Source organism: Odontomachus brunneus, unplaced genomic scaffold, assembly GCF_010583005.1.
Source record: "Odontomachus brunneus isolate Ranch 3 - 2012 unplaced genomic scaffold, Obru_v1 Obru_scaffold_065, whole genome shotgun sequence".
Classification (NCBI taxonomy): domain Eukaryota; kingdom Metazoa; phylum Arthropoda; class Insecta; order Hymenoptera; family Formicidae; genus Odontomachus; species Odontomachus brunneus.
The window spans coordinates 598,472-622,413 of NW_022639515.1; the positions used below are offsets into that span (position 1 = coordinate 598,472).

The 23,942-nt window shown below is 35.1% G+C and overlaps 3 protein-coding genes across 13 annotated transcripts; 2 read left to right on the forward strand and 1 right to left on the reverse strand.

The window, feature by feature from the left end:
* Window positions 1-2,001: 2,001 nt before the first annotated feature.
* LOC116846542 lies at window positions 2,002-3,442 on the reverse strand. The gene is made up of 3 exons (XM_032820496.1): window positions 3,307-3,442; window positions 2,293-2,461; window positions 2,002-2,221 (listed from the first exon to the last, which is right to left on the reverse strand). Exons 1-3 carry the CDS (start codon window positions 3,434-3,436, stop codon window positions 2,050-2,052), a joined length of 471 nt encoding a protein of 156 aa, XP_032676387.1. The 5' UTR covers window positions 3,437-3,442; the 3' UTR covers window positions 2,002-2,049.
* Window positions 3,443-3,851: 409 nt separating this feature from the next.
* Window positions 3,852-18,919, forward strand: LOC116846476 (probable Rho GTPase-activating protein CG5521). 11 transcript variants are annotated; one of them, XR_004378501.1, is made up of 30 exons: window positions 3,852-4,179; window positions 5,564-5,674; window positions 5,911-5,928; window positions 6,175-6,346; window positions 6,415-6,769; window positions 6,912-7,189; window positions 7,260-7,554; window positions 7,627-7,997; window positions 8,082-8,304; window positions 8,379-8,586; window positions 8,669-8,800; window positions 9,213-9,449; window positions 9,994-10,184; window positions 10,271-10,369; window positions 10,426-10,710; window positions 10,787-10,912; window positions 10,995-11,162; window positions 11,528-11,584; window positions 11,920-12,030; window positions 12,116-12,274; window positions 12,355-12,534; window positions 12,611-12,974; window positions 13,077-13,225; window positions 13,319-13,494; window positions 13,612-14,071; window positions 14,140-14,426; window positions 14,502-14,638; window positions 14,839-15,018; window positions 15,112-15,462; window positions 15,775-15,912. XR_004378501.1 is itself a non-coding variant. In XM_032820330.1 (30 exons), exons 1-30 carry the CDS (start codon window positions 4,074-4,076, stop codon window positions 15,933-15,935), a joined length of 5,763 nt encoding a protein of 1,920 aa, XP_032676221.1. In that variant the 5' UTR covers window positions 3,852-4,073; the 3' UTR covers window positions 15,936-18,919. The 11 variants fall into 11 exon arrangements, 7 of the variants coding, with proteins under 7 accessions (XP_032676221.1, XP_032676225.1, XP_032676226.1 ...); XR_004378502.1 differs by having other exon boundaries at window positions 15,112-15,202; window positions 15,775-15,903; XM_032820330.1 differs by having other exon boundaries at window positions 14,839-14,964; window positions 15,442-15,462; window positions 15,775-18,919.
* Window positions 18,920-19,366: 447 nt separating this feature from the next.
* On the forward strand, window positions 19,367-23,795 carry LOC116846477 (pre-mRNA-splicing factor syf1 homolog). The gene is made up of 15 exons (XM_032820339.1): window positions 19,367-19,408; window positions 19,508-19,656; window positions 19,853-20,174; window positions 20,348-20,647; window positions 20,733-20,874; window positions 20,956-21,107; window positions 21,179-21,399; window positions 21,504-21,666; window positions 21,751-21,864; window positions 21,937-22,099; window positions 22,200-22,309; window positions 22,499-22,702; window positions 22,790-23,012; window positions 23,132-23,278; window positions 23,570-23,795. The coding sequence occupies exons 1-15, from the start codon at window positions 19,367-19,369 to the stop codon at window positions 23,644-23,646; spliced, it is 2,529 nt and encodes an 842-aa protein (XP_032676230.1). The 3' UTR covers window positions 23,647-23,795.
* Window positions 23,796-23,942: the final 147 nt, after the last annotated feature.

Consider the following 23,942-nt stretch of genomic DNA (forward strand, 5'->3'; position numbering starts at 1 on the left):
GAAACTTAATTATCACGAGATCTTCGACGGAAATATAACGATTTCACGTTATATTTAAACATGTCTCGTCACTCTCGGCGTATCGTCGAGAATTAGATGCCCGTTTTGATATGTCGCCCATAAAGACGGCTGATGCATATATGATCGGTTAAGCGCTTGTAAATAATTGTCACATGCTCCAGAAACCGATTCGTTGCTCGGTATTACCGAACTCAATCTCCGTTAGGTATCTGGTTGCGTTGTTATTTATAAGCGATACATCGACGACAGATACCAGTTCGGGAGAACGCCCGGCCGAAATAGTTATCGAATCGCTTTTATGAGATTTTATGGATACGCGTTACGTCATACGCGTGCGGACGCGTACGGGTGCGGTTTCGATGGCCGATTTCCGGCGCGGTTCCCGATCGAAAAACTCACGAGACAATGGACCGTACGTCCACGGGAGACAAACGGTCCGCGATGTAATGGCACGAGCGAGAGAGGAAAAAAAGAGAGCAGGAGCCCGAAGCGGAAGCCCCCTGCGACGCACAAACGATCACTTGTGATTATTATCCATGGAAGCCGACGCCAAGTCGATGGTTTGCTTGACCGAACCGGACTTCCGGTCGCGTTTCGCTCGATACGGTCATCATAATGCGCTCCGATTTCATTATCAAGTACGGCGATTCAAAACATCATCGCCGTTTCCAAAAGACGAGATTGAAGTCTTTGTATCTTTGTGTGATGTAATCATTGAAAATTTAGCCAAAGCATGCGACGGCATTTGAAGCGTTTGGTGCAACAGCGGTTTGATAGATTCTCTTTGGAGTTGGAAAGAAGAAAGAATTTTGAGAAATCGACAAAGAATTCGATATAAATCAATTTTCTGGAAACAAAAAGGCAAAATGAACCGCCGTGTCACATCAAACTCTTCAATTATAGAACGCCATGAAGAAATCGAGAGATGTTCCCGGCTGACGTAAAGTGTCTCGCTTATGCGGCCGAGTAATAATAAGAAGACGATGTCGTCGGCTCAGGAGACCAGATGTCGCGTAAGGATTCAGGATCCACCGGTCCATTCATGGCAGCTCCCGTGGCAGCGCACCTTGCTCGAAACAACGTCGACCTCCTGGACTAAGGAAATCCGATACACCATAGTACCTCGGGACGTACCCTACCCTACTCATCCATGTTGCGGCCCGTTCTATTTCCATTAAACAACTGACAGCCCCGCCGCCAGACCGCTTTTCGTGCACCGTGAGCATTTTAATTCGTAATTTCCCCGTCATCGATTAACATTGATTACACACCGATACCTGGCACAAACTTTCGTAACTCGAACGCATTTAACAACAACCGAATAGTGAGCAAGATGCGCCACTAAAACATCTTAAATTTTATTTATTATTTTATCCAGACTCAATAGCTTGTTTATGATGTCATATTAAGAGAGTAATTATTTGACTTTTTATTGCCTAGACTTTAATATCTCATACTATTTTAATATTTAATAATATTTTTAATATAATATTTAATATAATTTTTAATATAATATTTTGTTTTTACATGTATAATGAAATTCTGTGAGATAACAAGAAAATTGGTACATATTGAAAGAGAAAATATTTAAGAAATAAAAAATATTCATTCGCAAAGAGTACTAATAATATATTTACTTATAGTAATATATAAAATCTTTTAAATAAAAAAATACACAATTTCTGAAAACTTTAAAACTCTTCATGAAAGCTGTTATTTATTTAAATAAAAAAAGTTTAGATTTAAGTATCCACCGTGTTATTAGTATCCACCGAATTAATATTTTTTTAGATATTTTTTTCTTTCAGTATAAAGTCTCAGAAATAAATTCATAAAAATAAATAGCGTATAATATATATACGCTCAACTTATACCTTATTAAAATTCTAAATCTAAAAATCTAAAATTTCTTTTTCATTGCCAAATTAAGAAATTATCGCGTAAATATATTTTTCAGAAATGTCAGAAAACTGACTGATGTGATAATGTCTTTAAGCATTACATACAATCATAATCATATATACGTAATTATAGTTTTTTTGTTTCTGCACAATCAGAGCCACGTTGATTCAATGTGTTGCTAAAGACAAGCTTTTTGCTTTGATTTAATATACGATTTTTCTGTCGCTGCTGAAAGGCCTTCATTTCAGCGTTTAATTCCTCATACGGTTGCGTCACCGTATCGGCCAAATCCTTACATCTGCGGTTATCGAGAAAAGAAATGATTTACTTACAGTTACTTCAATGAATTACGCAGTGAGCTAATCATACTCGATCATTTTCTCCATGAGACAGAGCTTGCATCTGTTGTCAGCCGCGAGGGCAGTCTTGTCCAAGCCAAGTTGCTGAAAAACTCCCAGTCCTTTACGCCAAATATCCTTTTCATTCATACTTAATGTTGACGATTTCGTTTGCGGCGGTGTCTTAACTTCCAATGTACCTATTTATTTAAACATATTACATCATTAGTTATTATCTACTTATAATCGTTAATTAATAATTAATCTTTGTAATAGATAATTAATTTTAATAACATTTTATGTAAAACAGCTAAATTTTTTTCATGTGAGTACAACAGTTTAGAAATAATTCAAAATTACGTATACTTTAGTAGTACAGTTCATTGGCGTTACATTGTCCTAATAATGGTTACATTAGGTATTCATTGGGCCAATATGTAGCTAATATTGGTAATAAATGAATTGTTAATATTCAGAATTCTATATTATAAAATGTAAAGTGTCTACTTTGCAATACAAGGCCAATATTGGTATATTGGGTCTCAATCTGTAGCCAATAATGCACCAATAAACTGTGCTACTAGGTTGTGCTATATAAATGATAGATTAAGTTAGGTTAATATAATTGTGTGCATTAATGTTCTTTTATTTTGATTATAATAATTCATTGATGGCTCAATTGCGTATTGTGACATTAATTGAGCAAAATTTCGTATATAAAAACCTTTTAAAAAGATCTTGTAATATTTTTATATCTATGACGGTTCTGCAAGTGAAACAGCATTTCATATTGAAGTGACAAGGATGGGTGCTCTGAGTACGCGATAATGGCTGCGTTCAGCAGAGAAAACTGCTTTGCAACTGCGTTGTAAAATTCGTGAATTTGATTGGTACATGCTCTTGGATTCAATTAAAATTAAGAGCATGCTCCAATTAGATTCACAAATTTTACAACAGTTGCAAAGCAGCTTTCTCTGCTGAACGCAGCCAATATTGAAATATCATACAATCTTTGATCTGCCATATAACCTTTACGCCTTTATACCTTTATGCGGTTGTAAGTCGTCCCGTGTATCCAGGAATTTCCACAACGCCTTCACCTTTTCCTGACGACTTACGCTGCAGTCTCTCGTGAACACCATTTCCATATAAACTTTCTCGTCTTTCGAGACCATTTTGAAATGACGAGCAGCGCGTATTGTGGTCCGCTGACATCACTTCCGCTGCCATAAATGTAAACTCTGAACGTCTAGTAAAATCGAGGTATCGATCTGGTTACAATTGCTGCTCAGTCGATAAAATTCATGAGCCTCCTTCGTGTGGTACTAATGGCGCCATATTCAAAATCGCAATCTGTAACCTAGAATTACTTTCGCTTGTATATTTCTACTCTTAAAGAGCGCTTCGCACGACAAGATATACTCATTATTTTACCTCTCGTGATTGTCTATCGATTTTTAATCTGAATTAAACGAAATTTTACACGAGTTTTATGCACTGCTGTCAAATTACTTACATTCAGTCGAGATTAGCGAACTGGACGACGACGATGATGTCATTGCCCCGAGGAGCCGAGCAGCGCGGCGCAACGCCAGTGAGCAGCCAGTGAGGCTGTCAAGATGGCCGTCACGTACATCTGATCGGAGGTGTGTGCGAAATTGGACGCCGATTCGTGATAAAACGGAGCAATGCACTTCGTGTCGCAGGAACGGTGATTGCGCGGAAACAGCCGGCTCGTATCGATGCGGACCATCCTGGACGTCGTCGATGGTTGTTCCTGTCCCCGCGGCCGCCGGCGGCTCGCAGTGAACCATGTTCAGCAAGAAGCCCCATGTAGACGTCAAGAAGTCAACGCTGAAAATCCAGGATGTCAAGAAGGACAGCGCAACGCGATTCAAGCATCTAAAGATTGTGTTAGGTGAGAATACAGTGACTTGCTTCAGGTGACAAATAAAGGCTATTCAGTGGTGAACATATTCGAGTAGGATGCTGAAGAGGAAGCATACCTTTTGTGGCTGCTTACTCCCACACGCTGGTGCAGACCCTAAAGTAGAATGCAATAATTTTGTCTATAGTGGAAGCTAGTATTACATTTGCATATTATGTTCAGTTTAAAAATTTGACATTATATCTTTTGGCAAGTGAGACGTTTCAGTTTTTACTTGTATGCTTATTTCAATCTTGTGAAGTATACAACATTATTTTTTATTATTAAAAAATAACCTCATTTAGCATAATCTGTTTGTCTTTGAGAAACAAGAAGTAACACTAAAATATTTTAGCAATAGAACATTTAAAATTGTTAATAATTGTAAATAATATCAATAACACAATTTTATGATAATATATTTCAAAAGTCCCAAACACGCAAAGATAATATAGCACTGTTTAAGACATAATGGATTTATATATGTATATATATATATATATTTTTTTTTTAGAGTATTTAAAGAATATATAAATTTATATGAATTTTATTGTATAAAAATATACTTTATATAATATTTAATAATTTTAACATTGAAACATAATTAATTATTTGTTCTTATTTGTATAGACTTTTGCTTATTTAAGAAAATTATTGTAAAATAGCACAAGTTTCTTCATCCATATTTAAAAAGAAAATGTTGTTAACTACTATATTATCTTGTATATGCATCATCTGCTTATTGCATGTCCTAGTTAAGAAGAAAAAGGATATAAATCCATATAGTTATAGAACTGTGGTTTCCCAGTGTCATGAGAGGTAGAGTATCTAATCACCAAACCGCATAACCACATTGACCAACCTATGGCCTCCAACTTCGGCTAAAGTTACATTATTATTACATGTTCCATGTATCTTTCCATATATAACTTGGACTACTGATAAAAATTATTTTATGATATTAAATACTAGATACATTTTTATTAATGCACTATGATTACATTCATAAATTAATATACATAGATAAATTTCTTACAATATTATAAATAATATATTCATCTAATTTTGCAACTCTGTTCTCTGTTCTTATTTTATTACAATTTTAAAATATTAGAATATGTAATTATGCAATACTATTTTTATAATGTACATTTAAAAATAGAAAAAAAGTAGTTCTGCTATATAAGCACAAATGTCCAAGACAAGTCATGATGTAACAGAGTGTTCACAGTTCTCTGTATAAGGCATATATGTCACAAGCGAAAGGTTTTCTTTTATACTTCCATCTACTTGTAATTAATGTGTGTTGTATCTTTAATTATATATTTCATACAAAAAAACATACTGATATATTTGTTTTTTTTTTATGTTAAAGAAAATGTGGACACTGATGAGGCAAAAGGATTTTTTGAGGGCAACTTTAGCCATGTGTATTTCATCCTGTATGATTGTTTTGTATCTGCCGAAGCGAATCTTCGACAACGCGGTAAGTGAAAAAATTATACTGATACTATTATGTAAAGCACTATAAATAAAGCTAACTGTCTTACTACTGTCTAGCTTTGAATATTTCCATGCTTACACACATCACTTGTAATTGTGTGTCATATTTAACTGTATAACATCATTGCTTCCAAAATTATAATACATTTTTTTTATTAATGCAATATTTACACATTATCACTTTATTATCTCTTCCATTTCTTTTCATTTCGCTGCCAGAGCTTTCCTTCCACATTGGTAAGTCACAATATATTATATTACTCTAGCATGATTTTATATTACACACTTGCTTGTTCCTAAATAACTTCTTTTATTTATGAGCGTGTTACAAACTTCATATTATGGAAATTTATACAAAAATATAACCTTAAATAAATATAATAACTCTTCTATTATTTCAATCCTATTATTCAATCATATTTGCTGCAAATTTTATATAGCGTAATTTAAGAACAGCAAAAACAGTTTATTTTTCTTTTTTAGTGCATAAAGCACACAGGGAAGAGTTAGAACAAGTATTGCAGCTCTTGGAGAAAGTTCTGACTCTTCTTCCTGAGCTGCTTAACAGACGATGGCAATGCCATAGTCTAGCACGGATTCTGCAGAAGCTTTTACATCCTGGCAATAGTTGGAAACTTCGCAGACAAGCCATAAGGTATATCGATAATTGATCAAGACATATATTCATATAAAGCAATGTATGTAACATCGTGAATATTTTAGATACTTTATTCTATGGTATCAAGCCCTTGGCGAAAATGCTCCCGAGCATATACATCAGATGTTCGCCAGCTTGGTGCCGGGATTTCCACCACATCAAGCATCACCTTACAAATCTGATCGCAAGACGGACGGCAAAAAAGAAAAGCTCGTAAAAGCGACTAACCACGAAGAGAAAGATAAGAAGGAATTTTATGATACACAACTTGTGCTAAGCACTTTTCATGACGGATCGAATCAATGTCCTATCAGTCAAGTTGACGGCGGGCCTATCTTACCACCCCAAAGTGGAGAAAAGCCACTCGACAATGAAACTGTTAGGTTTTTGGAAGCATTGCTTGAATTTATGGTTACTCAGGTATATAATTTAACGTTTATTCGTACTTTCTTAATGGAATTTTACTTCACATGTTTCTCCATATGATTATTCAACATTATTTATTTTGGAAAGATGCATGTGATAAACATTATTTATTATTTAATAATTGTTTATCATCCAGGTGGTAAAGATAGAATGGCGGGATAAATCCACACGGCAGCACAAAACTTTCCAATTCTTATTAGAACGCTTTAAGGCCACATACCTTCGTCACATTTGTCCAGAATTTGATGACAACTTTTCACTTTACAAACCTAATCTGGAATTACCCACAATGCGAAAACCAATGAATCAAAATCAGGACAACTACGTGCTTTGCAAGGTCGTTCTAATCAAATGGGTCGCAAGCTTCACGCACGTCGCTAGAAAAGACGGACTTTTCGCCCATCTCTCACAAAGGTAATTTACTTAAAGCTCTTATTTATTTCTGTGTGCAACTTCAATGCCTCATCTGTATTGTAATCCATAGCACAACGCCGAATGAGGAAAACGCTGAGTCGGAATTACGTCGTGTGTCGGTTACTCAAAACTCTACAGATTCGAATCTACTGTCACCTGAAGCAGCCATGTCCCAGCAGGACAATCAGAATCAAGAAGATAGCACTATCTCGGCGGTCACGTTAGTCAGAGAAGTTTTATACGGAAATAGGGATAACGTAAATTTCGTACACGAACTCTACAGACAGGCGTTTCTTCTGGACTTTAATCATGCGGCTGCTATACGAAAAGCTATCGCCGTTTACAAGGACTGGATTCAGATGAACGTGAGTTTCGTTACAAGACTATTGCGTATGCATTTTCGTGTAAGTCGTTTTTCATCAGCAAACATTTTGCAGGAAATTCCTCCGTTTATGTTGGAACCATTGGATGGTCATAAAGATCGAGACTTAGACGACAGTCAAAGGAAGGATGCGAATGAAATAGAGAAGAGTCCATCCGAAAGTTATCGGCAGACAAGATTGAGAAACGATTCTTATCTTGGAGCTATACACCGGGAGAATTTATTCATCAGGGCGGGCTTGCAGAATGTCTTGCAAGTTTTCATCATGCAAGCATCAAATGTATTCTTTTTAGAGAATTTAGGACCTAGTGCGTCTGCGACGTTACTGGAAGAACAAACTGACAGTTGTAAGAGAGTCTTGAACGTGTATCGATATGTTGTTATGCACTCTAGACTGGAACCAGCAACCTGGGAACAGTTACTGAGGTACGTTATTGATCAGTTATCTCCTCTTTTTCGCGATTAATATTGTTCTTCAACAATGAGTCATACATTTTCGGTTTTCGTTAGGGTGTTATTACAAATTACATCTCTTGTTCTGAACGAGAAATCTTCTCGCCGCAAACATCAAGAAAGTATTGGCGGAAAGCTCGCGCCTGCTATATTCCAGACACTAATTGTTACATGGATTAAGGCTAACTTAAACGTGATCATTTCTACCCAACTGTGGGACCAGTTTCTAGAGGTGTTGACGTCGTTAACGCAATGGGAGGAGTTAATTCGAGAGTGGGCGGTGAGTACGGCGAAGATCTCGCAATAAACTCTGACTCATACCTGTGGAATAATGACCTTTTAATGATTGAACAGAAAACTCTGGATACGCTGACGAGAGTACTGGCGAGACACGTGTATAATTTGGACTTGAATGATCTACCTTTGGACAGACTCAGCGAGCAGAAATCAAAGAAACGTCGTGGGGTCGGAAGTCGCGCGGCATCAACTGGGAGTGTTCAACCACCTCGGGCAGGTAGCATTGATCAGGAGAACAACGTCGCGCCAAAAGAGAACGTCACAGGTAACATAAAACATTCAATCTTTAATTTTATCTCGTTATCGCAACAATAGGTTTGACAATAGAATGTTTAAATTTTTACCAGACCACCCGCTACGTGATTTGAGGAAAGTGCGACCGCTTCCTCGCAGTGCGAGTGACAACACCATATACAACGGCAAGACTCGTACAAAGTTGCAAAGAAATCGTACACATACGATACACAGCGGTATTCCTGGTGAGCGAATCAAACTCCATTCGCACTTGATTTATTTATACTATAAAGTAATATTTTTAAAATTTTCATTCTTTGAAACTACATGGCGAAATCTTTGGTAGTGCCCTCTGTGTTTGCTGACAGTGTGCGCAATTTATTTATAACTGTGTCCCTTATTTTTTTCGCTTTGGCGCTGACACCGGAGTTAAAAATAACTCCTCTCGTGCTCTCAGACATACAGTAGTTTCGTATCATTCTTTTTCATAGAACTACCACGCTCGTAACACAGCGCCCATCTAGTCGCTTGTTCTAATTTTCTAATTGACATGTTGCTCACACGTGAACGATTTTAACTAAACGTCGTCGGGTATACCATCGCATCGTGCCTGTGCTCTACTCTTGAATTAAGTGTAAACATTTTCCACACGTGCAGTACTCCCCCTATCGATAGAACAAAATATGGCGCGATTACTGTCAAGCGGCTCGACTTCGTCGTCGGCGGCTGGCCGGAAGATGTTACCCAGCAGACGTGCCAAATCTTTGGATAGCATTGTTGTAGTTGATAGCGAACCACCGTCGCCACGATGTCCATCACCGACACCCAGCAGTGGCGTTGACAGCAACAAAGATAGCCCCATACAAATAGAGAATATTGACGGTAGCAGTATCGGTATGTATGTCTTGTCTCACCTGTGATTATTTTTACAACACGTACAAAAGTTTATCGTTATACAAAGTGTAAGAATTTCGACATCTCCGAAATTAGACCCGTTCTACGTCTGTAATCATTTTATAACATATTTTATAACATCTCATATTTAATCGAATAATGTTTATTAACAATACATTACGCTTTTATGACTGTTCATGTCATCAAGACAAATAAAAACAAATATTAAAGCATATTCAAGATATTTCTTTAAATTAAAGCCTGTGCTTTTTAGATAACGGTCTTCTCTCTTCTGCTTTTCAAGTTTATATCTCATTTGATTGAATTATGTGTCAAGCTTGTAACAATTTTTCTCGTTGTGCGACACTAAAAAATGTAAAGCTTAATCGAGCGTACAGCAGTTTTATAATCTATAAATAATGCTATAGATTATGTATTACTCAGTAATATATAGTATAGTAATATTTAGTCATATTTAAGAATATATTTATATATAGAATTGATAAGTTGATATATATTTATTAAAGTTATTATTATTCTGCAGATACAAACGATGCATCAGAAAGAAGATCAGTTATGGCAGGTGGAGGGGTTCGTGGATGGTTGCCAGATGTGGCTGTTGTTTTATGGCGACGTATGCTTTCGGCATTAGGAGACGTGAATAACATTCAAGATCCTACTTTGCACGGTCAAGTTATGGATTATCTCGTGCAACTTACACAAACATTAATTAAGGTAAGATTTACCGAGTTTGAAATGTTAACTGACGTTAAAAATAGCATTGTTCACCCGGTTCTCATATTGTTTCGTGTGTCATTTAGATACGTTTAAATCAAGGAGTATCCGGGGATAATCAAGCAACACCTCCAGCACCAGAACTAATTCCACCTTTAACGGTGATCGCACCTTGGTGCTTTAAGGTACACAGACATGTGAAAATGATATTTTTCGATGCTCACCTACGTATTCCTCACAGGCGATCCAACTTCCCGAGCAGTACGAGATCGGTAAACTAGCAGCTTATCGTCTTATATGTCTTTTAACGGTACAACCGTTGGACATCAATTTACCGAAGCAGCATTTGACACTCTTCTATCGCGCCGTTCATAACGGTATCGCTAGTAAGGATAGTAATGTTCTACATGTGCTTGTGAAGTACACAGGACCCAGGTTATTCAGTCTGAATCTACCTGGATCGAGTCTTCTGATTTTGGACTACATACACGCTGCTAATGTGGTACTCGGCAGTCAAGATATCGAGGTTTTTATATCAGTTTTTCATTTGATTTCAATAATACGACGTTCATCTTCTAATACACACGCTTTCTATATTACAGGCACCAAGAACAGAAGCTGTTTCTATCATCGGCTCGTTGTTATCCTTACCCGCTGCAATGTTTAAGCTACCTATGCTACAGCCGAAAGGACCTGACATTATAACAATGACGTGCCCAGAAGCAAAGGTAAAATCATCTTTGCGCATAATTTCATGACATAACTGAATATAATATGTTCTTATAATTTTTATTATTTTGAACTTTACAGGAACATATTGTAACAATACTTTTGCGGAGCTGCCGCCGGGAACCAACCGGAATCGCGAGATGCGTAGCACTATCCAGCATCGCAATGTTCGTGTATAAAGAATTGTCCTATAAAACACAACATCCGAAAATCCCAGAAGCTGTCACAGTTCTTCTCTTTGCGCTTAGAGTAAGTACAATTTTTTACCTCCGTTTTTTAAATTCTAAATTTTCATTAGATGTCTTTCATGATTATACAACACCACAAACAGCTACAGATGCACAGATTTCAACAAAAGTCCGTAAAACTTTTGACATTAAATGCATGATGAAGAAAACTATCCCTGCAATTTTAGCTGCTTGATAGTTTGCACTTAGGGCGATGTTTTAAGTTAAACACTATACATATCACATAGAATGCACGGCTGTGTTATACGTGAATGTATATTTTTAAAATGTAAGAGAAAGAGATCCATTTAACAATATGTAAGGCAGACGTGCTGTCATAATAGTAAGGTGGAAGTGAATATCTCTTTCATTGAGTATTATTGACAGCGGATGCAAGGAGCAGAGCGCCGCAGAGCTGGTTTCCATTTTCCTCTAATGGATCAGGTAGTCCTTCTTTTTTTGCCTCAGTGTAACTGTGTCAGCTCTTTATCATGTGATGTTGACAATTCTGGACTGATACCTGCATTCTATGAGGATATCATAGACTTTGCATGTCCCTATTGTTCGTGCTATGTATATATGTGCGAAATAATAAGTCGTTGCAGTCTCTGCGATGGTGTGTGGTCTTATTCGTTATTCCCATACATCCGCTAATTAGCGAATTTCCCATATGTTATTAACTCAATGTTGATCATTGTAAGAATATATAAAAATTAATTTCTATGCTCAACGGTAGTTAATTGATGCTTAATGATTATATATTGATCTTTATTTTTCAGGCTTCGCACGCCACAGTAGCGCAGGTTGCGTGTGACTCTCTTTTGCTTCTTTGCGATAAGGCTGATGTACTGCTAGAATTATATCCCAACGTGCCATCTAAAATAATACAGGTACGAAATAATATACAGGTATACCATTTTAAGATCCGATTTGAGGCTTGGATGAATAATGAGTCCTTTACTGCTCCTTCTATAGATCTTGTCAGATACACTCGGACGAATGACATCACGAGAAAGGCGCGGGCCCTTGACAGTATCGATGCTATTCTGCTTGGGTGAATGGGCCATGCACTTAGGACCGACAGTATTACTGCGAGTGTTCCAGGGGAAACCTCTTTTGATGACATTATTTACAGTTGGTGTTACGTTCTCTCACATTTTTCACATGGCATAATTTCTCTCAACAGTTTTTCAGTTTGGTCTTTCATTGTACAGGTGTTGAACAATATAGTGCAAAATAAAATTGAAAAAGAATCTTCCAAATCGGCTAAGAATAATCAGGAAGACGGTAGCGACTTTGAATTTGACATTACGTTTGATAATTTGGCTGACGAGCCTTCCTCGAAATCGCCTCATAAAGGAAATATTCAGTCTGTCCAATTAGCAGCGAAAATGGTAAGCTGATTTAATTGTACGTACGTATGTGCTACGTATATTCATAGTAACTAAACGACATTAACTTCAAATGCAGGTAATGATGCATTTAATCAATCACTTGGGACATTTTCCGATGGGTATCGGAGCTGCGCGTCTTTCATCGTTAGTTGTCGAGCTAGACGACGTCCCTGGTATCGACGGGGACGAGCTGTCCTCCGCCGTTTTTCAAGCACCTAATATACAGCTGTTGATGCTCTCTAATTCGATTATAATGTCATTGGTGGAGTTAGCCGCACTGGACGCACCTGGCGGTGGTGTCACCGCTGGTTTAACAACAGCTCCTTCTTTGGTTAGAGTTCTGTTAAGAGATCTTGCTGGGAAAGCTTCTTGGGACAGTTCAATATTATACAGCCAACCCTTCGTCGACGATGACCTGCCGCTGCCATTTGCAAAGCCTAGTAATAATGATTACTTATTTACTCTCATCGTTTTTCACCGCACATTACGAGATATATTCTTATAACATTAAGATTACAATAAACCTTTATGATTTATTTTAGTTGACTGGAGCGCAAAATTACTTACGGATGATTTGAACAGTGTCATCACACCTCACAACTGTACACCAAGGCATACGATACGGCATCGCGAGCCCCACATATTGCCAACTTTTGCAAACGCTGCAAGTGATATGGACAATTTGGACGATGTAAGTTATGACAAAATTACGGTTGTATATATTTTATATGTAACATATTTTGTAACTTATGATTGCCATCACTAAACAATTGTGTGTCTTCAGCTTCTTCAGTACATAGGACATACCAGCCCAGAAGTTCTAACTAATCCGGAAGTTGCTCTTAATGCACCCGCTAATCCACCTCAAGGACATTATTTGGAAAGCGAAACCATTGCAACGATCTTGAGCCAAAGAAACGCGGAGCAAGAACACATCAACAATTGGAATCAACACATCAGGTTGCATTCCTCATTTTTTTAATACACTTATCAAATTTGCATTACAATCGATTATTACGATACTTTGTTGCAGTTTGACGTTATATTTAATCTTAACGTTGCAACTTCTCATTTCAGTATGTGCGCATCAGCAATCAGCCCGCCGTCGTGTCGTCCACCCCCGGCGCCATTTCATCACTGCCGCCTTTTGTTTTCGCATCTTGGTTTATCCGGTTGGGAACAACGTAGAAAATTGCATTTGTTGGCGAAGAACGAGAAGCTCTTACGCGAACTCCGTAACCTCGACAGCCAACGGTCAAGGGAAACTCACAAGATAGCAGTGATTTACGTCAGCCAAGGCCAGGAAGACAAGAACTCCATACTAAGCAACGTCACTGCCAGTAAGGAGTACGAGAGCTTCATCGCGAGACTCGCTTGGGAAGTAGAACTGGAATCGCACACAGGTTTCCTCGGCGGCCTGGTACCCGGAAAAGCATCCGGCGTTACAGCACCCTATTACGCCACATCTTTCACTGAAATCCTTTTCCACGTTGCCACGAGGATGCCATCAGACAGTCCCGAAAGTTTATTGCAGAAGGTATTTCGATTATAATCTTTCGCAACGTTTGCGCAATTAGCACGAATTCACAAAGTGCTTGTTTTCAGACGCGTCACCTGGGTAACGACGAAATTCACATCGTCTGGTCCGAGCACTGGCGAGACTATCGCAGGGACATCATACCCACGGAATTCTGCGACGTCCTGATAGTCATTTATCCACTGCAAAACAAATTATACAGAATACAGATCTCACGCAAGTCAGATATTCCATTCTTTGGACCTCTGTTCGACGAATGCATCGTGGAGGATAAAGTGTTGCCAGGTCTAGTGAGAACAACCGCATTAGCCGCGAGTAGAGCAAAGAGGTCTACGCTTACGTTGTACCAACATTAGTAAGTAATCGGTTTACGTGAATATTGGTTATGATACTACGAGAGAGATTAATATTGCTCAAATATAAATTTCAGCTATGAGGAGCGGGCCCGATCCATCGACACTGTTATGAGAAATCACAAGGAAGCTACGACATTCGAGGAGTTTACAGCCAACGTATATTCACCAGTGCAACCACCGAGCCCGTTCAGCGGAACTTCGTCTGTCTCTGGTGAGTGAATTTGAATATAAATTAACTAGATTACACTTATAAAGTGATAAATGAAATATCGCGTGAACATTTCGAAGAATAGCTAATCCTACTTGCAATTTGTTCTGAAGCGAGCGTCCCTTTAAAATTGTGCGTGCTGCTACCACGTAAGGCTGCTCATAAAAGTTTATTATTATTACCAATATATATCATACTATTAGGATCTACAACAAGCGTGCAATCCACAGCATCATCAAACCTCGCGGCAGCGCTTATAGATTCGCACCAAGGACGTTCCGGTCTACGCAGCGCTTCGACAGCGAGCAGTGACAACCGTGCGAATAGAGGTGACTAATTCAGTCCACTAACCCCCCACCCACCTTATAACACCACCGAACAAGGTAGTATTATTAGTTATTTATTATTTCCGTGCTGTTCTCTTCCGGCGTTTTATCTGACATTGTATCCTATGTCTTTATCTGTCTGTTAAGTAGACGTTAACCGATCGTCTGATTATAATTCAGTGAACAGTTCGTGGAACATCTGCAAGACTTCGCAGATGAATGTGCTCTTGTGCGCAGAAAAGTGAATATTCCTTATAAAATAAAAGAAAAGAAAAAGTATTAGCATATTGCGATCTTGTGATTCTAACTTTTATGTTGTAACATTCTGCGTACGTGATATAACGGTAACGTAAGATGCGAGATATAACGCAAGATATATAATCTTATCAGACACACGGCGACAGAGCAAAAATTTCTCAAACCACTTCTCTTCTTTTCTTTAACATTTCTATGTCTCTTAATTAACTTTTTGTTTGGCAGTCTTGCAAAATATATTCAGAGGTAATCTTTACACTCTATGAGCATTAAAAAAAATAGCATGTCTTAATGATTACTTTTTCCTTACGTTTGTACGTGTTTTGTATATGCTATTCTTCAAATGTCGCTTCGCAGGAATACCTCTAGAGAATATCGATGCACTGCCGCTGATGTTCTCCTTGCTTTTTTCTTTTCAACTGCACGCTTACTCTCCTTATCAATGTTTCTGCTTTTCTCACACGAGCATCTACTTTCTAGCTAAAATTTCTACATGGCTTTTTGATCAGTGATCTATGAAATCGTGCAGTGTAATGGTGTTTTCGCAATTGTTTCCAGTTTCTGACGGAAGCAGGGTGTGGTTTAGCAATGACACCCCCGAGAGTACCACTCTTCATGGCATTTCACCGAGACCGGTAAAAAAAATGTCCTTTAAAACTGGACCGAAACAGAGAGCTAACACGCAACCCACTCCTCCGGATAGTCCGAGATACAAATGAAAAGTTTCCTATTTATACCGGGAAAACGCTCCGCACAACTGCTTGTGAATGGACTCGCCGTGCGTTATGCTTTAAAGGAATTATTCGGGTAAAAGTTACAGACAAACGGCTAATGACAACTAGAAAACTACTGTCGGAAGCCTTGCGCGTCGCGCGAATTAAAGATAACAGAGTGGTGCAGTTGATGATACTTTCGCTAACCGATAGATTTCATTCACATACACAGCGGAGATTGAATATCTGATCATAGTCTTAGCGTTTTCTGTTTTCCGTCCTTAGATTTAATTTTTATATTAAATGTACAGATCGTTGTTTATTTGTTGCAACGTGAATATTAATTTATTGTAAGGTGAATATATGATAAATTTATGAAATCATAGATACAATCAAGTACATATTTCTCAAACTAATCGATGTCGAGAGACAGCTATTTACACTGTACAGCACTTTCTTAACATTATTTTACCATAGTATTTATAGTATATCAATAGCTAAAGTAATTATATTCTGGACTAAAAAAAATTTCTATCTTAAATCATATTGAAAGTAGCATATAGAAATACTAACATTGTCAGAATGCTCTGCAGTACTGCTGTATGGCCTTGTAACTGTCTTATTTGTCACAGTATATAGAATAACTATTTTATTATTAATTGGCAGAAGATAAGTGCGGGAGAATTTACTATTAAATGTTATAAAGCTTGTTAGCTTGTGTACGTTAAAGTCATGTTTCAGATGTGAAGACTCAGACTAAGGTGAATTCAATAATTGCGTTAGCCTGATTTGAAAGGAGAAAATAGTGATTATCGCAATTGAAGTGATTTATGAACACTCTTTCAGGAAACAAAAATACTTAAGTTACACATTCCACACGCGCGTACATCATCTTGTTCTTAATTTACATTTCATTTATACTATTAATGAACTATATATATAAATATATATATCGAACCATTCCATATTCGGAACATTATATTCATAATTTTCGATAGACGCGTCTATTTTTTTTTATGTTTTACAATATGTATCAATAGAATCTTTTTCATTTTATTTAAAATAATGTGAAGAGATTGCAAGACGGAATCGCCGAATTATTTTGTTTCTATACCAAAGTCGAAGGTGCTTAATATTTTATAATATAAGCGAATTAAACATTTCGAATATGAGGTAAAGCCACGAATAATTGTCAAAGATTGAGTAAATAATACGTGACAGAAGAAAAAGAGCAAATTTGAAAGTAAATTGATTCCACACACGTTGAGTAAGTAATGGCTATTTGCTTTATACAAATCATCCTAATGCAGTGATAATAATCAAAGTATTAATGTTATATATATATAATATATTAATGAACGGCGGACTATAATACAGGATTAACATCGTGGTAACGATCGATGCGGTATTCGAGATGAGATTTTTCTAGAGGTATACACTTCGCGATGATAAACTCTGTGTATAATTAGAGTTTTTTGACCATTTTGAAGACTACCATGGAACACATTCAAAAGTGTAGGTATTAGCAACGAAGATGTAGTTAATAATAATTACCGATGCGCAGATCATGGCCAAAGCAGCATTATTTTTTCACTAATTTATAATGAGGTAGAACAGAGGAAAGCAGTGTATGTATTGTATATAAATTGTTAAGCATACAAAGCGGTCCTGAAAAGTCATTTAAGATTATTCCGAATATATGTCATGTTATATCGCCACATCATTAATATTATATATTAATTGAAATCAAACATACCAAGCATACATGTATACATACACATACACACATATACACATACATTCATGCCACTTACCATATACATATATGCACGCATGCGCGCACATATAACCACATAGTATATAAAGTTCATTTATTATTATAATATGCAAGAATGCTTTTACTAATTGTATTTAAATGTTGTACTTAACCGAATACTTTTATTAGTATTGCTATATATATACTGCTATAATACTATTATTTAACTTTCTGAAAAATTATTCTTAATATTAGAACATTGTCGAAATATCTTTTTATATTGTGTTTAGTTTTGGTAGAGCCAGAGATTAGAGCTGATGCATAAGAGTAGTAAGGGACAGAGAAAATGTAAAGTTTTTGTTCTTGTTCTTGCTGAATAGTAAACTGGATTAATCCTTTTCTGTTTGTTTTTCCAAAAAGGGGAGAGTATTCAAGAATAAGAGAAGCCTAAAAGATTGGAATACTCAAACCTCTGAATTTTATTGAACTGTTTTTTGTACAAAAATAAAGTTGTTCTATATCTATCTGTATGTAAAGGTTACATATATTGATATTTATGCAAAATAACATGTAATAATCTTATGGCATTTCTCCATTTACAAAGAATTATTTCTGAGAGAAATTAAAACTAAGGCGTGTATTTAAAATGTCATCTTGCTATGCAGCGATTTCTGTAATACTATTGATATAAAACAGAGAGAAGAACCGAGATATACTAATATATATTTATTATTTTCTACAGAAAGCTGCAAAGAGTATTAAATTTATATCTATCCTATTATCTTTCTATATATATATATACATATATATGTGTAATAATCATGTACTGTATAATAACTTCGTTAATACGCTCGTTTTTGAAGAACAATTATATATTTTATTCAATAATTGTATAATTCAACACACGAGAAAGGTGCAAAATCCGAGGAATTTTAGTTTTGTGGCGTCAGTCATGTATGGAGATAATGTTATACAATTTTTGACATGGAATATCAACGATTTGTTCTTGCACAAATTCTATCACAATTAACTTTTCGAACTTTAACGACTTTATGCGGTACAGTAATCACAGTCGCGTCGCTTCGATATCTGTACAGCGTTCTCAAAGGTGTTCAAGAAATATTCTTCCGCCACAGAAATTTGTTGTCCAAAGATATCTCTGCTATTATATTAATTGTACACATCTCTGTAATGGACTGTACATTTTACTGCACAATAAAATTGTGATGAATTACGGCGAAAGTAACATTTACTTTTATCTCTAATCTTGTTTATATTACACGGTTTATTAATATGCGATCTGTTCTTTTTAGCTACACTGCTGAACTGGTGCAATAAGTTAGAATGAGTTAAATATATTTTTTCTCATTTTAAGCGCGGTCCAGTAACCGCTACAGATGCTACGCAGCGTTTCTCTTGTTCTATTTCTTGGATTCGAATGAAGAAAGAGAAAGAAGTAAAAACGTTACAAAGCATTTGTAGCGCTTACTGGACCGTACCCTTTAACTTATTGCAGCAGTTCAGCAGCGCAGCTAAAAAGAACAGACCAATTGTGTTCGCCACGCATGCGCAAAAACTCGAGAATGATAGCTACTAAAAGTGCTATAAAAGTGGCAAAAACTGTTAACCTTCAAGCAAAGTGGCAAAAATTTGTATTTAATTTATTGAGGTATTTTCTATAATGTTGGAACGTAAAGATGATGAAGGAAATTTATATGTCTTTGTAAGTTTATAATAATTTATAAAAGTTCTTTATATATATATATATATATATAGAGTTATCAAAGAGCAGTGATATAACATTACAACTTTAATTAAATAGAATGAAGAGGACTTACCATATGAAGAAGAAATTTTACGAAATCCGTATTCGGTAAAACACTGGCAACGTTATATTGATCATCTTAAAAACACGAAAAGTAAGAATTTAAATGTGGTGTATGAACGAGCACTGAAGGAACTTCCCGGCAGGTAAACAATTCCCTTCTATATATCTTTATAACTCCTTATACATCAGTTATCAATTATCAGTTATCATATACACACACATATATATATATATATATATATATATATATATATATATATGTATCAGTTTTTAAAGATTATATATTTTATTAATGCAGTTACAATTAAGTGGATACTAATCTCTTTTCTGTGTATGCAGTTACAAATTATGGTATAATTATCTTCGACAACGTGTGAGCCAATTAAAGGGTCGATGTATAACAGATCCATTGTATGAAGATGTCAATAATGCATTTGAACGTGCTTTAGTATTTATGCATAAAATGCCACGTATATGGATGGACTACTGTACATTAATGACTGAACAATGCTATATAACACGAACACGTCAAGTATTTGATCGTTCACTTAGGGCTCTCCCTATCACACAGCATCATCGAATATGGCCATTGTATATTAATTTCTTGAAGAAGCATAATGTCTATGAAACTGCTGTCAGAGTTTTTAGGAGATATCTAAAGGTAATAACTAACATTTGTTTATAATATTAATTTGTAGTACCTGCTTATTATTATACTGCTTCTTATATTATTTTTTATATTCTTAATTAATATATGTAAATAAATTTTGAAAATAATTATTTTTAAGAAAAGTATATTCATGTGTCATCTGTTATTTTTTATTATATATATAGTTAGCTCCAGAGGATACAGAAGAATACATAGAATACTTAATATCTATTAAAAGACTTGATGAGGCTGCTGTGAAACTAGCACAGATTGTCAATCAGGATGACTTTGTGTCAAAGCATGGAAAATCGAATCATCAACTATGGAATGAATTATGTGACTTAATATCAAAAAATCCTTCCAAAATAAAATCCCTGAATGTGGATGCTATTATCAGAGGTGGTTTAAGACGTTATACAGATCAATTGGGACCTCTATGGAATTCACTAGCAGATTATTATGTTCGAAGTGGTCTTTTTGAGAGGGTATCATCAACTTTATATGTTTATTTAATTAATGCATTCTTTTATAATGTTAGTTATAAAAATTACATATAAAACTTTTTTCTAGGCAAGAGATATTTATGAAGAAGCTATACAGACTGTAACTACTGTTAGAGACTTTACACAAGTTTTTGATGCTTATGCACAATTTGAGGAACTTAGCCTTAAAAAGCTTATAGAAGAAGCAGCGACGAATCCTACTGAGGACGGTATGCAATTATATACATGTATGATTTTACATATTTTTATTTTATTAAATAAATATTAATCTTTACATATTTCTGTACCAGATGATATAGAATTAGAATTGAGATTGGCACGATTGGAACACCTCATGGAAAGGAGATTATTGCTACTCAATTCTGTATTATTGCGACAAAACCCACACAATGTAGCAGAATGGCATAAGAGAGTTAAACTTTATGAAGGGCAACCACATGAGGTAAAATAATATCATTATAAATTTATATGTAAATCTATGCTAATTGCTAATTAAAACACTCTTTGTTATAGATAATTAATACATACACAGAAGCAGTACAGACAGTGCAACCACAGCTAGCAGTCGGTAAATTACATACATTGTGGGTTGCTTTTGGCAAATTTTATGAAGAAAATGGTCAAATAGAGGATGCTAGAGTAGTATTTGAAAAGGCAACTCATGTTCCATACACAAAAGTCGACGATCTTGCCTCGGTATGGTGTGAGTGGGCAGAAATGGAAATTCGGCATGGGTAAATTAATTTACAACATATGCAAATAACTAAACATTACTGTTTAAGTAAAAAACGAGATAATTGAATATGGATAATATATATTTTATTTTCTCTCATGGTAGGAACTGTAAAGAAGCTTTAAAACTCATGCATCGTGCTACTACAATGCCAGCTAGAAAAGTGGCTTATCATGATGAATCAGAGACAGTGCAAATGAGATTATACAAATCTTTAAAAGTGTGGTCTATGTATGCAGACTTGGAAGAAAGCTTTGGAACATTTAAGGTAGATTATTGTGCTTTTTTATATTTATGTAGTTTATATTAGTGCACGTTTAATTTTATCTTATTTATATGTTTATCATGACAGACCTGTAAAGCAGTATATGACAAAATAATCGATTTAAAAATTGCAACTCCTCAAATTATTATTAATTACGGACTGTTCCTGGAGGAAAACAACTACTTCGAAGAAGCATTTAGAGTATGTAGAATACTTTTCATTAATTTTATTCACATTTATTAATCTGATAGCATTAAACAAGTCTATTTTTAGGCTTATGAGAAAGGTATTGCATTGTTCAAATGGCCTAATGTTTATGACATTTGGAACACCTACTTGACGAAATTTTTGAAACGTTATGGCGGTACGAAATTAGAGCGTACTAGGGATCTATTTGAGCAATGTTTAGAACATTGTCCACCGAAATATGCTAAAGGTATAATTTATCTGATAAATGTGATAATTTATCTGATATATATATGTTATTTGATAAATATATATGTGGCAAGAAAATAACTGAATTTTATTTATTGTAGCTTTATATTTGTTATATGCAAAGTTGGAAGAAGAACATGGCTTAGCAAGACATGCTATGTCTGTATATGAGCGAGCAACAAATGCTGTTCTGCCAGAGGAAAGATTTGATGTAATATTACATTTTTCTCTTACTATAAATACATATATATTATGTAATTTTAGAAAAATAAATTTTTTAATTGATAGTTTATATTCGTATATTTACATATTTTGTAATTAAAGCATTCTTTATGTTTATTATTTAATGAAAAAATGGATCGACTTCAGGAGATTTAAATATTAATTTTTCAATTTTCAGATGTTTAACATATACATAAAGAAAGCAGCAGACATCTATGGAGTACCAAAAACTCGGCAAATATATGAGAAAGCCATAGAAGTTTTGAACGATGAGAATACTAGAGAAATGTGTTTGAGATTTGCAGAAATGGAAACGAAATTAGGAGAAGTAGATAGAGCAAGAGGGATATACGCATACTGTAGTCAAATATGTGATCCAAGAGTATGATACTATATTTATAATATAAATATCTGTTAATTTAAATCTCTTATTGCACTATAATTTACTTGCGCATTAAATTAATTTTAGGTTACATCGAACTTCTGGCAAGTTTGGAAAGAATTCGAAGTTAGACATGGAAATGAGGATACGATGCGTGAAATGCTTCGAATTAAGCGTAGTGTGCAGGCTATGTACAATACTCAAGTGAATATGATGTCTGCACAAATGTTGAATAATGCATCCAATCAAGTATCAGATATTCCAGTTGATGCTATGCGCTTACTAGATAGTAAAATTTCGTCAAGTACAGGTAACATTAATAAGAGATTAACATTAACTTCTTTCTTCCCATTTGATGAATATATTTTTATCTTAAAGGAAAAAAGAGAAAGCTTATTATATTTTACCTTAAAAATTTCTTAATTGTAGATAATATCAGTAGTGTTAAAGAAAGTATCAAATTTGTGCGTGGTGTAACTGAGAAAGATGGTAAGCCAGAATCCCACGTAAATAATCCGGACGAAATCGATATTGACATGGACGACGAAGATGAAAATGATGCAGAAGTTGAAGAAGGTATATATATACATATATAAGAACAGTATATTTATAAATAAATTTATATTTATGGAATATTTTATTACATCCAAGTGTATGTAGAAGTAGTTATCTCTTTTGCTCAATGTTAGATTATACAGTCGTACACGTGATATTAAATTTTGATAAGATTTTTATCTAACCAAGAATTTTAAGAGAAAAAAAAATAAAAAGTATATTTTATCTGCTTGCACTTCTAAATTTAAATTCAAATAGATTCTGTATTAGTCAACAAGTTATTCAAATTTTTAATGCCTTATTTATTTTTAGACATACCGATTGAAAAACAAGCCATACCATCACAAGTATTTGGTAGTTTAAAAGCAGCTGAAGCTGAAGACGATTAAAAGCTTCACAGATTGCATAATTGAAAAAAATGTGTAACAATTATATAATCTTATACATAAAATATACTATTGTATCAATTACAGTTTTTTAAATTTTGTAACATATTTATAAAAATATGCATTTATGCTTTCTGAAAGTACCACATAAATATCGACATTTATTTCATAGATATATCGAACTTACAGAATTTAAAAGTAGTAAGATTTTATATCAGTAAATAACAACGTACATGAATATAATACATACTAAACAAGATCAATTTGTACATTATGTATTGCACAGAATAATTGTAATA

Excerpts from the sequence above, each read along its gene's own strand:
- LOC116846542 (XM_032820496.1), bottom strand. The coding sequence starts at position 3,436 with ATGGTCTCGAAAGACGAGAAAGTTTATATGGAAATGGTGTTCACGAGA. Across the intron at positions 2,462-3,306 it reads CGACTTACAACCGCATAAAG|GTACATTGGAAGTTAAGACA; the intron begins GTATAAAGGCGT and ends TTAAATAAATAG. Across the intron at positions 2,222-2,292 it reads CTCATGGAGAAAATGATCGA|ATGTAAGGATTTGGCCGATA; the intron begins GTATGATTAGCT and ends CGATAACCGCAG.
- LOC116846476 (XM_032820330.1), top strand. The coding sequence starts at position 4,074 with ATGTTCAGCAAGAAGCCCCATGTAGACGTCAAGAAGTCAACGCTGAAA. Across the intron at positions 12,275-12,354 it reads TTTTGATGACATTATTTACA|GTGTTGAACAATATAGTGCA; the intron begins GTTGGTGTTACG and ends TTCATTGTACAG. Across the intron at positions 14,965-15,441 it reads TGACAACCGTGCGAATAGAG|TCTTGCAAAATATATTCAGA; the intron begins GTGACTAATTCA and ends TTTGTTTGGCAG.
- LOC116846477 (XM_032820339.1), top strand. The coding sequence starts at position 19,367 with ATGTTGGAACGTAAAGATGATGAAGGAAATTTATATGTCTTT. Across the intron at positions 21,108-21,178 it reads ATGAAGGGCAACCACATGAG|ATAATTAATACATACACAGA; the intron begins GTAAAATAATAT and ends TCTTTGTTATAG. Across the intron at positions 23,279-23,569 it reads TGATGCAGAAGTTGAAGAAG|ACATACCGATTGAAAAACAA; the intron begins GTATATATATAC and ends ATTTATTTTTAG.